The sequence below is a fragment of the Lithobates pipiens genome, unplaced genomic scaffold (genome assembly GCF_037356315.1).
Source record: "Lithobates pipiens isolate NorthernLeopardFrog02 unplaced genomic scaffold, aLitPip1_a1.2 Scaffold_19, whole genome shotgun sequence".
In the NCBI taxonomy this organism is placed as follows: domain Eukaryota; kingdom Metazoa; phylum Chordata; class Amphibia; order Anura; family Ranidae; genus Lithobates; species Lithobates pipiens.
The window spans coordinates 582,211,264-582,226,010 of NW_027507764.1; the positions used below are offsets into that span (position 1 = coordinate 582,211,264).

Here is a 14,747-nt window from a genome sequence, read left to right on the forward strand (position 1 = left end):
TGGTTATGGCAAAAAGTACAAAATATTATTTGTTTTTTTCAAAGTTGTCGCTCTTTTTATATATATATATATATATATATATATATATATATATATATATATATATATATATATATATATATATATATATATATATATATATATATATACACACACACACACACACACACACACACACACACACACACACACACACACACACACGTGATCAAATACCTCTAAAAGAAAGCTCTATTTGTGGGGGGGGGAAGACGTCAATTTTGTTTGGGTACAACATCGCACGGTCGCGCAACTGTCAATTAAAGTGCCGAATCGCAAAAAATGGCCTGGTCATTGAGCAGCCAAATCTTCCGGGGGTGAAGTGGCTAAACATTTGATAAGTTTTCTATTTTCTATTGTGAATAAAATACGGGTGTATGAGATTTACAGATCGCTGCATTCTGTTTTCATGTCGACTTTACACAGCGCCCCAAACTTTTATGGGGTTGTATACACACACACATTCTTTAACATCTCCAATCATTTGGAATGAACGAATTCAGGGTCACAGCTGTCCCTGCAATCCCGACCAGGGCGATGTAGATACTCTTCCCATTGATGAATTCCATTAGGGATATTAGACGGTCATGCATGTTTGGTGAATTTGTGATGGTCTAATAACTACTGTACATGTTTATAAACTATTAAAAAAAATAAAGAAAAATAAAAATCCTGGGCACATGTGCACTTCAATGGTTTAGTAGAAGGACTTTATTTAAAACTCTTAAGAATACAGCTCAGTTTTAGCAGCTTTTTAGGACTCATTTTTTTTCAAAAGTTAAGACACGGTAAAGACAGACATGGTAAAAGGAAAAAAAAATAAAAATAAAATTTAAAACAGTACAGTAAAATGAAAATATAAAGTAGAGTATTGATTCAGTTTGGAATTCCAGACACATTAAAGTGGTTTTCAAAGGATAATTTTTTTTTTTTTTTACCTTAAAGCGGAGTTCCACCCAAAAATGGACCTTACGCTTTAAGTGATGGTGACCCCGACGTGCCAGTTTTGGCATGCAATTTTTTTTTTTTGGGGATACCCTCTTTTTTTGCGTCATCCAGCTCCCACTTCCTCCTGGGGCTCCACGGCGCCGGAAAGAATTTCACCTCTCCCTGTAATCTTCTGGGACAAGTCAAAGGTCCCAGAAGATTGCCTCTGCCGTTCACAGCGCGCAGAGTGGCTCGCACACGCGCAGTTACAAATTTCCGGCGCTGTGGAGAGGAGCGGGACCGTGAGCGGTGGGACAGGTGAGTGTCTGATTGTTAAAAGTCTCCACTTTTTGTAGCTGCCGACTTTTAAATGGGTAGAACTCCACTTTAATGCAGTCCCTGCATTAAGGAACGACACACTCCACTGCTACTCTGTAGATCCAACGTGGTCTCACCTGTGGCACCTCTGCACCCCTCCACCCACAGGAGACTCCTGCTGCCGTCAGTTAAATCCTGTGAAGATGGAGTGGGAGGGGGGGTGTAGTTGAGCGGCGCTGTCTGTTTCTAGGGACACACACTGCCCGGCTCAGGAATGCCCCCGCATGGATCCACCTCAGCACACGGCTTGCTGAGGGGGCACTTGGAGGAGGAGAGAGCATTGCTCCGAGCAGGTAAGCATGTTTATTATTTTAATTCAGAAATATTTTTGGCCTTTAGAATCACTTTAAATACATTTTTCCAAATTAGAATTTTTTGTTTGCACTTTATGCTGATGAAGGAGTGGAGAATGCCAGTGGGGGACTCCAGAAGAGGAGGATCCAGACTGCCCTCTATACAATACCTTGCAAACTGATCACGCCAGCATGGATTTTCTTCCTCGCATGGCAGGATTTACAGGGGCATAGCATGGGTTGGCAGCGTCCAGGACAAGGCAAGAAAAAGTCCTAACCTGTGGACTTTTGAGGGAGGGAGAGAAGAGGAGAGGGAGAGAAGAGGAGAGGAAGAGGAGAGGGAGAGAAGAGGAGAGGGAGAGGGAGAGAAGAGGAGAGGGAGAGAAGAGGAGAGGGAGAGGGAGAGAAGACAGAAGGGGTGGATAGAGGGCGATTAGCAGTGCAGGTCGGTAATGGGGACTCACCTCAGTATTGGGGGTATCCAATGCAGCTCTACACCCTGGGGATCAGATTCCTCTCCATACTCCCCCCATTTTTGAGGTTTGTCACTTTACAAGGAAGACTGACAAATTATGAGGTCAATCCGATGAAAAGAAAAGATTACATTTAGAAACATCCACATGGACACATACGTCAAACATTTTAGGGTAACGGACACTAGTAAGGGGGTGTATTTATAATAAAATTGTGCTATTCGTACTTTCAAACTGCATGTACATCTGTGCAAATAGTGGCAAAAAAAAAAAGCGAACGTTATCAGAAACGCACAATTATAGTAAAAAAGCATTTACTTCCTAAAATCATCAGCACCATCTAGTGCCCATAATGTGGCATTTCCCCCGATTGAGCCTTTTATGAAACATTTAACTACTTCCCAACCGGGGCACGCCGATGTACGTCGGCAGAATGGCATGGGCAGGCAAATTGGCGTTCAGGTATGTCCATTTGCATTTGCCGCCCTGCCATCGCGTGCCGGTCGGTACCCCCGTGAGTCCGGTTTTGGGTCCCACGGACTTGATCGCCGCAGGGATACCCGCGATCGTCTCATGGGGAGATGCCGATGTAAATAGCATCTCCCCGTTCTGCCTAGCAACAAGTGACTCTGATCTCTGCTCCATGTGATTGGAGCAGAGATCAATGTTCACTAAAACACAGCCCAGCCCCCCACAGTTAGTAACACGTCCCTAGGAACACTTAACTCCTACACTGTCACCCCCTGGTTAACTCCTTCACTGCCAGTGTCATTTACACAGGAATCGGTGCATTTAAATAGCACTGATTGCTGTATAAATGACAATGGTCCCAAAAATGTGTCAAAAATGTCCAATGTGTCCGGCATAATGTCTCAGTCAAAATAAATAAAAATCGCTGATCACCGCCATTAGTAAAAAAAAAATAAAAATTATTAACAAAAATGCCATTAAACTATCCCATATTTTGTAAACACTATAAATTTTGCACAAACCAAATCAATAATCGCATTTTTTTTTTACCAAAAATATGTAAAAGAATACGTATCGGCCTAAACTGAGGTTAAAAAAAAAATTTTATTTTTTTTTTTTAGATATTTTTGGGGATATTCATTATAACAAAAAGTAGAAAATAATGTGTTTTTTTCAAAATTGTCGCTCTACTTTTGTTTATAGCGCAAAAAAATAAAAACCGCAGGGGTGATAAAATACCACCAAAAGAAAGCTCTATTTGTGAGAAAAAAGAGACGTCAATTTTATTTGAGAGCCACGTCGCATGACCGCGCAATTGTCAGTTAAAGCGACGCAGTGCCGAATCCCAAAAAGTGGTCTGGTCTTAAACCAGCAAAATGGTCCGGGGCTGAAAGTGGTTAATCTGGAGAGAAAATAAAACAAACTTTTGTTTTTGCTCCCATTCAATTGTACACATAGTTTCAAAGGATGAATAGCTCCGTGAATTATTTTTTTTTTTTATATACATATAAAAATAAACCCCTTAGTGTGAATTTTCCTTTAATGGACAGTCCTTGAACCCTGTGAGGTAGGCTTGCAGTGAACTGTCCTGACAATAGGATCCATATCCAATACAGGTGGTATATTCCGGGCACATCACAAGGCCAGCATGGCCCGTACAGAACAGTAACAATAAGGCAGTAAACGGCTCCTCAGCACCAAACGTCCTGTACATAGCGCTTCTGATCTCTTAGCGAGGCCAGCGTCTTCATCGCCTCTAATTTGTCCACACCAAGCTCCGCACATATAATGTTCATTAATGTATCATTGACGTCTCTGGCCATATTTTTTGCATCTCTGAAAGATAAAAAACAAAAACAAAGAAATGATCACAATCTATTAGTCACAAAGATAAATATATTATAGATATTTCTTGTCAATCATTTTATTTGAGGTTTTTCGAGGTGTCAAAAAGTGTTTTTTTTTTGTTTTTTTTTAACTAATTGTCATAATGCAACACGCTGTATACTCACCCGCACACATAAAGGATTCCATTTAATTCAGTCAGTAATTTAATTATTTCTTTGGAATAAATCTTCAGATAGTCCTGAACATATTTCGGGTGATTCTCCTCTGTACCACCGGGTGCCTCTCTTGAGAAGCTGACCTTTAGATGCGTTAAAGTGCCATTTTCAACAAAACTGCTCAGTTCCTCTCTAAACCACAGGGAGAGAAAAATGTTGAAATATCTCAGACACTTGCTTTACCATCTTTTTTTATTTTATTTATTTATTTTTTTGCGGATCCTCCATGAAAAATGAAAGGTCTACTTTCCTGACAGCCCCTCATTGCCCAAACAGTAAAAGAAAAAAAAAAAAAGAAAAAATGATATATAGATTATAATATTATATATATATATATATATATATATATATATATATATATATATATATATACATACATACACACACACACACACACACACACACACACACACACACACACACACACACACACACACACACACACACACACACACACACACACACACAAATAAAAATAAATAAAATACTTAAAGAGGGATTCCACCTACAAAAAAAATATTAAATGCCAGCAGCTATAAATACTACAGCTGCTGACATTTAATAAATGGACACTCACCTGTCCCGGGGTCCAGCGATGCCAGCAGCCGAGGCCAATCGATCGCTCGGCTCTCGGCTGCTGCCGCCACCATTCTAGGTGAGGGAATCAGGAAGTGAAGCGAATCGGCTTCACTTCCCGGTTCCCTACTGCGCATGCGCGAGTCGCGCAGCACAATAGGAATTGTCCGCGCTGTCACTGGGACCCGTGTGTGTCCCAGCAGACAGCGCGGCAGGGCAGGAAATGGCATAGACTCCCACGGGAGTCTATGCCCGGAAGTGGGTGAAAATACCTGTCTTTGACAGGTATCTCCACCCCCCTCCCCCCTGAAAGGTGCTAATTGTGACACGAGAGGGGGGGGGGAGGGTTATGATCAGCGGAAGTTCCACTTTAGGGTGGAACCCCGCTTTAATTTCGGCTTCCAGGAGGCAAGCGTGACATTATGCACTTACCACTGCCTGCTGGGATAGCTGGTCAATGAAAAATCCCATGGGGATGCACCCCAGTCCATTCTTGCTGGATTCTAAGTGCCCTGAAGGCATCAGTGAGGTGAGGTCAATACAAAACAAGTGGCCGCTGCCCCCACCTATAACTGGCCTTTGCAGCAAGGAGCACTGGAAGGGCAATGTATGTCAAATAAAATAAAAAAAAACTAAGAAATTTCCAAGCTCAACTTACCGACTAGCCAAATTGACCTGTCTAAACCAGGGTTACATCTACATATATTTTCAAATACATGCGTAAGTTACAGAGCCCCATCAAGGCACCCCCATTTTCTCTAGTCCCCAACTCTAACTTCTAAGAGTCTCCACAGGGGGCGCACATACATTTTAACGGATAGGCAGAGGGCAGGTGAAGCCCACCCCTCCTTCAATGACGGATTAAGAGCATCATGGGCCCTGGTGATGAGGATTTTGGAGGGCCGTTTTTAAGGTTAATAAATAAAATTAAACACTATTTTTTTTTAAAATTAAAACAAATTAGCGTATTTATCGGCGTATAAAGCGCACTTTTTTCCCCCCTTAAAATCATGGGAAAATCGTGGGTGTGTGTTATACGCCGATCTCCCGCTGATTCTCAAGAAACGGAGCCGAGATACAGAAGGCCGTGTACTTCGGCTAGTTTTGGCTCCTCTCGCAGTCCCGCCCACCTCCACTGATTGTGAGAGGAGCCGAGACTAGCCGAAGTACACTCGGCTTTCTGTATGTTGTCGGTGCTCGCTCCTCTCCGCTCAGTCGGCACCAATTTTAAATCTAGAAATGTTGCAAAGGCACTGGGCAAGGCTGCAAAGGCACTGGGCAAGGCTGCGTTGATAGGCATTTAAATGTTTTTTTCCTTAATATTCCCTCCTAAACTTGGGGTGCATGTTATATAGCGATAAATACGGTAGGTATTTTAACCACTTAAGGACCAAGCCCCCAAACATTATACTTTTTTTTTCTCTAACACCCTAGAGAATAAAATGGCGGTCGTTGTCACACTGTATTTGCGCAGAGGTCTTATAAGCGCACTTTTTTTGGGGAAAAAACTACACAAGTAAATTGATACCCAACATGTCACACTTCAAAATGGCACCCACTCGTGGAATGGCGACAAACTTTTACCCTTAAAAAAAATCTTCATAGGCAACGTTTAAAAAAAATTCTACAGGTTGCATGTTTTAAGTTACAGAGGAGGTCTAGGGCTAGAATTATTGCTCACCGTGATACCGTGTGGTTTGAACACCATTTTCATATGCGGGTGCTAGTCACATATGCGCTCGCTTCTGCGCGCGAGCTCGTCAGGAAGGGGTACGTTTAAAAAAAATATATAAAAATTATATTCTAAATTATATATATATATATATATATATATTTTTTTTTTTTTTCTTATTTATTTTACCTTTTTAATTTACATTTTTACACAGTTTAAAAAAATAAAATAAAATTGTGTTACTTTTATTCCTATTACAAGAAATGTAAACATCATTGTCAAAAAGACCTCAGATCTTATATTTACATTAAAATGCAATAAAAATAATAAATAATAATAATTTTGTCATTAAAAAAAAATAAATAAAAAATAAAAAAAATGACCCTTTAAGAGCTATGGGCGGAAGTGACGTTTTGACGTCGCGTCCACACCCTGCAATAATATGGAGATGGGTGGGCCCCATCTTCCCCTCACTCGTCTCCATACCCAGGCAGGGGACAGACGCGATCCCCTCCACCGCTGCCAACGATCCCGGTAAACTGCTTATGAACACTCCACTCTATGTGCAAGAACCTGTGTGCATGAGCCCAAATTTTCTGTATACTTTCTTTACATTTTTTTTTAATATTTGTTGCAATTCTTATTTTTTTACAATTTCACGGTATTATTATTTTTTTCCACAATGCTTTTTTGGGGGGGGGGGGGGGGGGGAGTGGACGGTGTCAGTAGTTTTTTACAATTTCATTTTTTATTTTTTCAAAATGAATTTGGGGCTGGGTTTCTGGCAGTGAACGGCATCAGTGGGGCAATGGCAGAGCCCAAATGGTCAGTCCAACCCTGCTGGGCCTATACTAAAAAGGTAGGGGCTTGGAGCTACGTTAATCTGGCCCTGCCCTCAAAGTTGCCCTGAACACCCAGCACACAGCACTAGGCAAAGGTCGTAGACTGGTTGGTAAGTTGAGCTTGAAAATTTCTTTGGTTTTATTCAGCAGGTGTGGGGGGAAAAAAAAAACACCTTGGTTCTGGCTTTCAGGAAGTGCGGGTGACCTCACGTCACCCGCACCTCCTGAAAGGCAGAACCAAGATTCTTTTTTTTTTTTGTTAGCTCTTTATTGATAAAGTTTTATTTGTAGCTTGATTATTTGGACGGAGGGGAAGGAGCTGTCAGGGAAGTGCAAATTCCATTTGCATAGAAGGTCCGTTTTAAGTCAAAACAGAACTTGCATTAAAAAGGTCAAGGTCTTCCTTTTACATCCTCCAGAATCCTGGACCTGACAAGGGGATGCTCCAGCACAGCAGAGGTGCGTCTTCTTGTTGGGATTTGGGATCTTCAGCTTTTCCAGGATCTCACCCAAATAAAAGACCTTCTATTTCCACCCAGGCCCAGAGCTACAGCACTCGTTTTTTGGACGGCCTCCATTCATACCATCATATATGTTTTATTATTCAATGTGGAGGGCACAATCTCTTAATAATGGACGTGCTAGCTTCTTGAGGAAGCAAAGTCATCTTTCCCCAAGTGGGACAATGTGACAGTGTGTCTGCAAAGGGTCCACCCCACCCTCCAACCCCCTTGTACTTCCTATACTCCCTTGCTCCTCCACATGTCATGTGACAAGTGCTCTAGCTTAGTGATTGGCTGCACGGTCACGGGAGAGCAGGTCACATAGAAGTGCCGGCTGCAGAGGAGCTGCAATAAAGCCCAAGAAAGGAAGAGTATAAGAGGTTTGGGTCGGCACGGGGGTTGGGTGTGTGTGTGTGGGGGGGGGGGGGTTCTCTGCAGAAACACTGACACTCTGCCCTGCATGGAAAAGGTGACATTGTCTCTAACCACTTAAACCCCGGACCATTTTCCAGCTAAAGGACCAGACCCCTTTTTGGGATTCGGCACTGCGTCGCTTTAACTGACAATTGCGCGGTGGTGCGACGTGGCTCCCAAACAAAATTGGCGTCCTTTTTTCCCCACAAATAGAGCTTTCTTTTGGTGGTATTTGATGACCTCTGCAGTTTTTATTTTTTGCGCTATAAACAAAAAAAAAAAAAAAAAAAAAAAAAAAAAAAAAAGCAATTTACTACCTTTTTGCTATAATACATATTCCCCCAAAAAATATCTAAAAAAAAAAAAAAAAAAAAAAAAAAAAAAATTTTTTTTTTCCCTCCGTTTCAGGCGATACATATTCTTCTACATTTTTTACCAAAAATATTGCAATAAGCGTTTATCAATTGGTTTGCGCAATAGTTATAGCATCTACAAAATAGGGGATAGATTTATGGTATTTTTTTTTTTTTTTTTATTAACTAGTAAAGGTGGCAATCAGCGATTTTTATTTTGACTGACATTACGGTGGACACGTCAGACAATTTTGCTGCTATTTTGGGACCGTTTACCTTTATACAGCAATCAGTGCAATTCAAAATGCATTGATTACTGTGTAAATGTGACTGGCAGTGAAGGGATTAACCAGGAGCGGGAGCTGCAGGGGTTAAGTGTGTCCTAAGGATGTGTTCTAACTGTGGGGGGGGGGGGGGGGGCTATGTGTGACACTACACTGATCACCGCCCCCGATTACAGGGAGCTGTGATCAGTGTCCTGTCACTAGGCAGAATGGGGAGATGTTCGTTTACATCAGAATTTCCCTGTCCTTCCTCTCCGTGAGACGATCGCGGGTATCCCCGTGGACATCGGGTCCACGGGACCTGCGGTCGGACTCACGGAGATCACATAACATAACGTAATTTCGCGCAGCGGAGCCAACCTGCCGCACTAAAACTGCGGCGGGTGGTACGCAACTGGTTAAGAAACTTGCACCGCAATGAAGAATAAAATAAATTATGGTATAATAGCACGTGAACGTTAAACATGGAAGTCGCCCCCAAAAATATGCGTTGTAGCTCTGAGCCAGGAGTGACTGAAACTTGAGTCACTCTCCTTCATACCCCCTCTGTGGCACGGGGGTTCAAAAACATAGGACTATTGCTGCAGGACTGAGACACACTCAGAGATCCTCTGTGGCGCCATCACATACAATGCAGAACCAGCAGTCCTGTATTGTAGGCTGCCGAGGGCCAAACCCACAATGTGGAGTATCAGAGAAGAGGAGAGTGCAGACTGCAGGGGGAGAGAGGAATAAGGCAAGTAAAATGGCTCTTTAATGGTATCCTAGACCAGTGGGGTCTTCAAACTGTGGCCACTTGCTTGTCTTTATCCAACTCTTGGGGCACCATTCCTCCCACTGACACCAATAAAGGGTCACTCTTCCTTTCACGAACACCAACCAGTGGGGCATAAATACTTCCACCGACACCAGCAATAGAGCACTTTTCCTTCAAATTACATGAAAGCTGAGACATTAGTCATCCCACTGACACCAACGGTGGGGCACTATTCCTTCAACTGACGGTGGGGCACTATTCCTTCAACTGACGGTGGGGCACTATTCCTTCAACTGACACATCAACGGTGGGGCACTATTCCTTCAACTGACACATCAACGGTGGGGCACTATTCCTTCAACTGACGCATCAACGGTGGGGCACTATTCCTTCAACTGACGCATCAACGGTGGGGCACTATTCCTTCAACTGACGCATCAACGGTGGGGCACTATTCCTTCAACTGACACATCAACGGTGGGGCACTATTCCTTCAACTGACATCAACGGTGGGGCACTATTCCTTCAACTGACACATCAACGGTGGGGCACTATTCCTTCAACTGACGGTGGGGCACTATTCCTTCAACTGACGATGGGGCACTATTCCTTCAACTGACGGTGGGGCACTATTCCTTCAACTGACGGTGGGGCACTATTCCTTCAACTGACGGTGGGGCACTATTCCTTCAACTGACGGTGGGGCACTATTCCTTCAACTGACGGTGGGGCACTATTCCTTCAACTGACGGTGGGGCACTATTCCTTCAACTGACGGTGGGGCACTATTCCTTCAACTGACGGTGGGGCACTATTCCTTCAACTGACGGTGGGGCACTATTCCTTCAACTGACGGTGGGGCACTATTCCTTCAACTGAAGGTGGGGCACTATTCCTTCAACTGAAGGTGGGGCACTATTCCTTCAACTGACGGTGGGGCACTATTCCTTCAACTGACGGTGGGGCACTATTCCTTCAACTGACGGTGGGGCACTATTCCTTCAACTGACGGTGGGGCACTATTCCTTCAACTGACGGTGGGGCACTATTCCTTCAACTGACGGTGGGGCACTATTCCTTCAACTGACTGTGGGACACTATTCCTTCAACTGACGGTGGGGCACTATTCCTTCAACTGACGGTGGGGCACTATTCCTTCAACTGACGGTGGGGCACTATTCCTTCAACTGACGGTGGGGCACTATTCCTTCAACTGACACATCAACAGTGGGGCACTATTCCTTCAACTGACACCAATGATGGGGCACTTACCCTCCCAATGACACCAACAGCTAGGTATAATTGCTTCCACTGATACCAACAAAGGGTCATTATTCCTCCCACTAATACCCATGATGAGGCACTATTCCTCTTCCAACTGACCACAGGCACCATGTAAATTTTACTCCCACTGACCACCAAGCTTAGGGCACTGATTACTCCCACTGACCCCCTAAAGTCTAAAGTCTAAAGAGCAGTAAGCTGGCTTTTTTGTTTAGAAAATCTGGGGACCCCTACACTAGCAAAAAATATAACCTTTGCAGTTCTAGGGGAGCCCCACTACAAAGCTAGTCCTGGAAACCACCCCCAGTACAGCTTTTATATGCAGTCTATGGGGCAGGAGGTTTAGAGGCGTCATTAAAAAAATAAAAATAAACTGGACAAACTGAACAGACGGTCATCAACATAAGAAAATGAATGCTGCAACAATTTACCGAAACAGATAATCTTTCTCATGACTGCGACAACCAAAGAACAGCCAGGACTCTCCAAACGGCCCGTCCCCGTTCTGCTGCCGGAGTTTCTCTCTGTGTGAAGACAATGGGACGAATTAAACAGGATCAACAGAAAACAAATGGTGTGCTGTAGGGCAGAGTGATCAATTTTACAAAACTTTTTCTGCATTTTTCTTTATTTTTTTGACCCCAACAGTTGTGTTTTTACTTTCTCTAAACCACTGACAGACATATGAAAGATTTATTTCTCACAGGCATATACTGTACACCAATCAGCCATAACATTAGGACCACCCACCATGGACTCCACTAGACCTCAGAAGGTACGCTTTGTTATCTGGCACCAAGCTGTCAGCAGATCCTTTAAGTCCTGCAAATTGGGAGGCGGAGAATCCATGGATCTGACTCGTTTTTTCCAGAACATCCCACAGATGCTGATTGGATTGAGAATTGGAGGAGAAATTGGAAGCCAAGTCAACACCCTGAACTCACTGTGGTCCTTAAACCATGGCCACCACGTGCCCATTGCAGGTGCTTTTGGCTGTAGACATGGGTCAGCATGGGCACCCTGACCGGTCTGCAGCTACACAGCCCCATACACAACAAACTGATGCTCAGTGTGTTCTGACAACTTTCTATTAGAACCAGTGTTCACTTTTTCAGCAATGAGCCTTCCTTCCCCTTGCCCATCAATAAGCCACCCCACTCACCTCCATCAAGGAGCCTCCCCCTTCCTCTCCCCCCCCCCAACAATAAGCCCCCCCCACCTCCACCAATGAGCCGTCCCTCCCAACCTCTATCAATGAGCCGTCCCTCCCAACCTCAATCAATGAGCCTTGGCCGCCCAAGACTGTCTTTGGTTGGCCGATTCTCCTTCATTGGCCCATTTTTGGTTGGTCCTGACAATTTATTCAGCCCTTTAGGCCCGGTTCACACCGCTGCGGGGGGAGATCCGGATGTGATTCGCACAGCAAATTACATCCGATCTCCGTAGCGATGCGAGTTCAGCCATACAGATAGTATGGCTGAATTTGCAGCGCTCCCACAGCAAACTCGCACGGGACCCTTTTTTGGGTCCGCAACAGAATCGGATCGCATGGGGGTTCACACCATGCGATCCGATTCCTGTGCGAGTCGGCAGATCGCACTGCGATATGCCGACGGATCTGGGGGTGTCATTAACATAACATTGACACTCCCAGCCGTCCGCATAGGGCAGTGTGAACTGCCGGCGGGAGGTGTGCGATGCGGGAAAACGCCGCGGATTCGCGGCGTTCCCGCATCGCTATAGTGTGAACCCGGCCTTATGGTGTTCATTTACATCAATCCCTGCCCCCAAGGAGATTATGATCTAAGGTCCCTAGCTTGGAAGGATGCATACAAATACTAGCCACTTAAAGTGGAGGGCCACCCTGAAAAAAAAAATACATTAAAAATTAGAAAAAAATAAAAAAATTTTTTTTTTTTTAACTTACCAGAAATGCCTGTTGCTAGGCACATCGTCCTAATCTGCCTCTTCCTCCTCCGCGGAGATCTTCTGTCTACTCTCCTCCGTGCGGCGCCTTCTGGGTAATGGGTCGCGCTGTGTTCTGGGAACTGCGTGTCCCAGAACACAGCGCATCCCATTCACAAAGCGCTGCGCGACTCGCGCATGCGCAGTAGGAAACGGGCAGTGAAGCCGCAAGGCTCCACTGCCTGTTTCCCTTAGCCAAAATGGCGGCGTCGGGAACCAAGAGCCGAGGGATGGGTCAGCCTTGGGCGGCCGACATCGCGGGCGCCCTGGACAGGTAAGTGTGCTTATTAAAAGTCAGCAGCTACAGTGTTTGCAGCTACTGACTTTTAATTTATTTATTTTTTTTAAACCGGCCCTCCTCTTTAAAGACCAGGCCGATTCCGACAAGATTGTTTACAAGTAAAAAAAACAGCATTTTTTGCTAGAAGATGAGTTAGAACCCCCACATTTTAATTTTTATTTTATTTTTTTTAAGCAGAGACCCTAGGGAATAAAATGGTGGTCAATGCAATTTTATGCCACACGGTATATGCCCAGCGTTTTTTGGTAAAAAAATAAATAAATAAAAAAAATTTAACTTTAAAGCGAAGTTCCACCCAAAAGTGGAACTTCCGCTTATTCGTCTCCTCCCCCCACTTCGGTACCACATTTGGCACCTTTCAGGGGGGAGGGGGGGAACGGGGACCCGTTTCTGACAGGTCCCCTTCCCCACTTCCGGAGATGGTGAAGCTCAGATACCCCCCCCCCACCTGCTGGGCCAATTAGAAAGTGCAGCACGCTTCACGCATGCGCAGTAGGGTTCCCTTACCGGCAATGGATTCCTCCCCAGCCTGACTGTCCCTGGCCTACCCACTTTCATTCATTGCATTTCAGTTCCTTTAAATAGGTAGGGTCAGCATCACATATGGGCAATTTGTATGCAAATACCAATGAAAACCCACTCCCCCAGACTGACACCCACCCATTAACGTATTTTAATATTTGCATAACTCCTCCCACTGCTTGCATCAGGACTAATGGCTCTTGAGAGTACTGGGGCAGGGTGCTGTGATGTGTTCAGGAAGCTATGTACAGCACCCTGCTGGTCCCTCCCACCAACCAAGACCTGCCTGCACTGCATGGAGAAACACAGAGACCAAGCCATGCCATCACTTGGTCTAAAACAAAATATGTAATTTAAATTAAGGCTTTATTTCATAAATTTCTTTAGCATATTGATGAAATGGGGTAAAAGATGAATCAAGGAAGGTAGAGTATTAGCAAACTGACCAAGTTTTAAGCAAAAATTTGCATGTAGCACCCTCTAGTTTGCTAGAAGTGTAGTGGTTAGGTTTTGTTAGGATAGGCAGATTTACAGGCTTGGCTGGGTGTGTTTTGATCTGGGTTGGGAATGACTCAGAGCAGAGCTGGTGACTCACAGACAGCGTCACCAAGACCTCCCAATTCTTTCCAGAGCCTTCTAGAATATTCCAGAAAGGGAAGAGGGGAGGAGCGGTGAAGCTGCTTGGGGTGTTCCAAGGAGCCTTGACCAATCCCCAACTTGGATTGGCAGGGTGCAGGCCTCCTTAACCACTTTCAGACCGGACCAATTTGCTGGTCAAAGACCAGACCACTTTTTGCGATTCGGCACTGCGTCGCTTTAACTGACAATTGCGCGGTCGTGCGACGTGGCTCTCAAACAAAATTAACGTCCTTTTTTTCCCACAAATAGAGCTTTCTTTTGGTGGTATTTGATCACCCCTGCGGTTTTTATTTTTTGCGCTATAAACAAAAATAGAGCGACAATTTTGAAAAAAACGCATTATTTTTTACTTTTTGTTATAATAAATATCCCCCAAAAATATATAAAAAAACATTTTTTTCCCTCAATTTAGGCCGATACGTATTCTTCTACATATTTTTGGTAAAAAAAAATCGCAATAAGCGATTATTGATTGGTTTGCGCAAAAGTTAT

The 14,747-nt window shown here is 44.2% G+C and overlaps 1 protein-coding gene across 1 annotated transcript in view; it reads right to left on the reverse strand.

The window, feature by feature from the left end:
• Positions 1-732: 732 nt before the first annotated feature.
• MTRR (5-methyltetrahydrofolate-homocysteine methyltransferase reductase) overlaps positions 733-14,747 on the reverse strand; it is a 69,907-nt gene continuing 55,892 nt past the window's right edge. The window contains exons 13-15 of the mRNA XM_077493486.1: positions 11,260-11,352; positions 4,093-4,275; positions 733-3,916 (exon numbers count right to left, since the gene is read on the reverse strand). Coding sequence (XP_077349612.1) covers positions 3,772-3,916; positions 4,093-4,275; positions 11,260-11,352 — 421 coding nt within the window. The 3' untranslated portion in view covers positions 733-3,771. The remainder of the gene's footprint in view (positions 3,917-4,092; positions 4,276-11,259; positions 11,353-14,747) is intronic.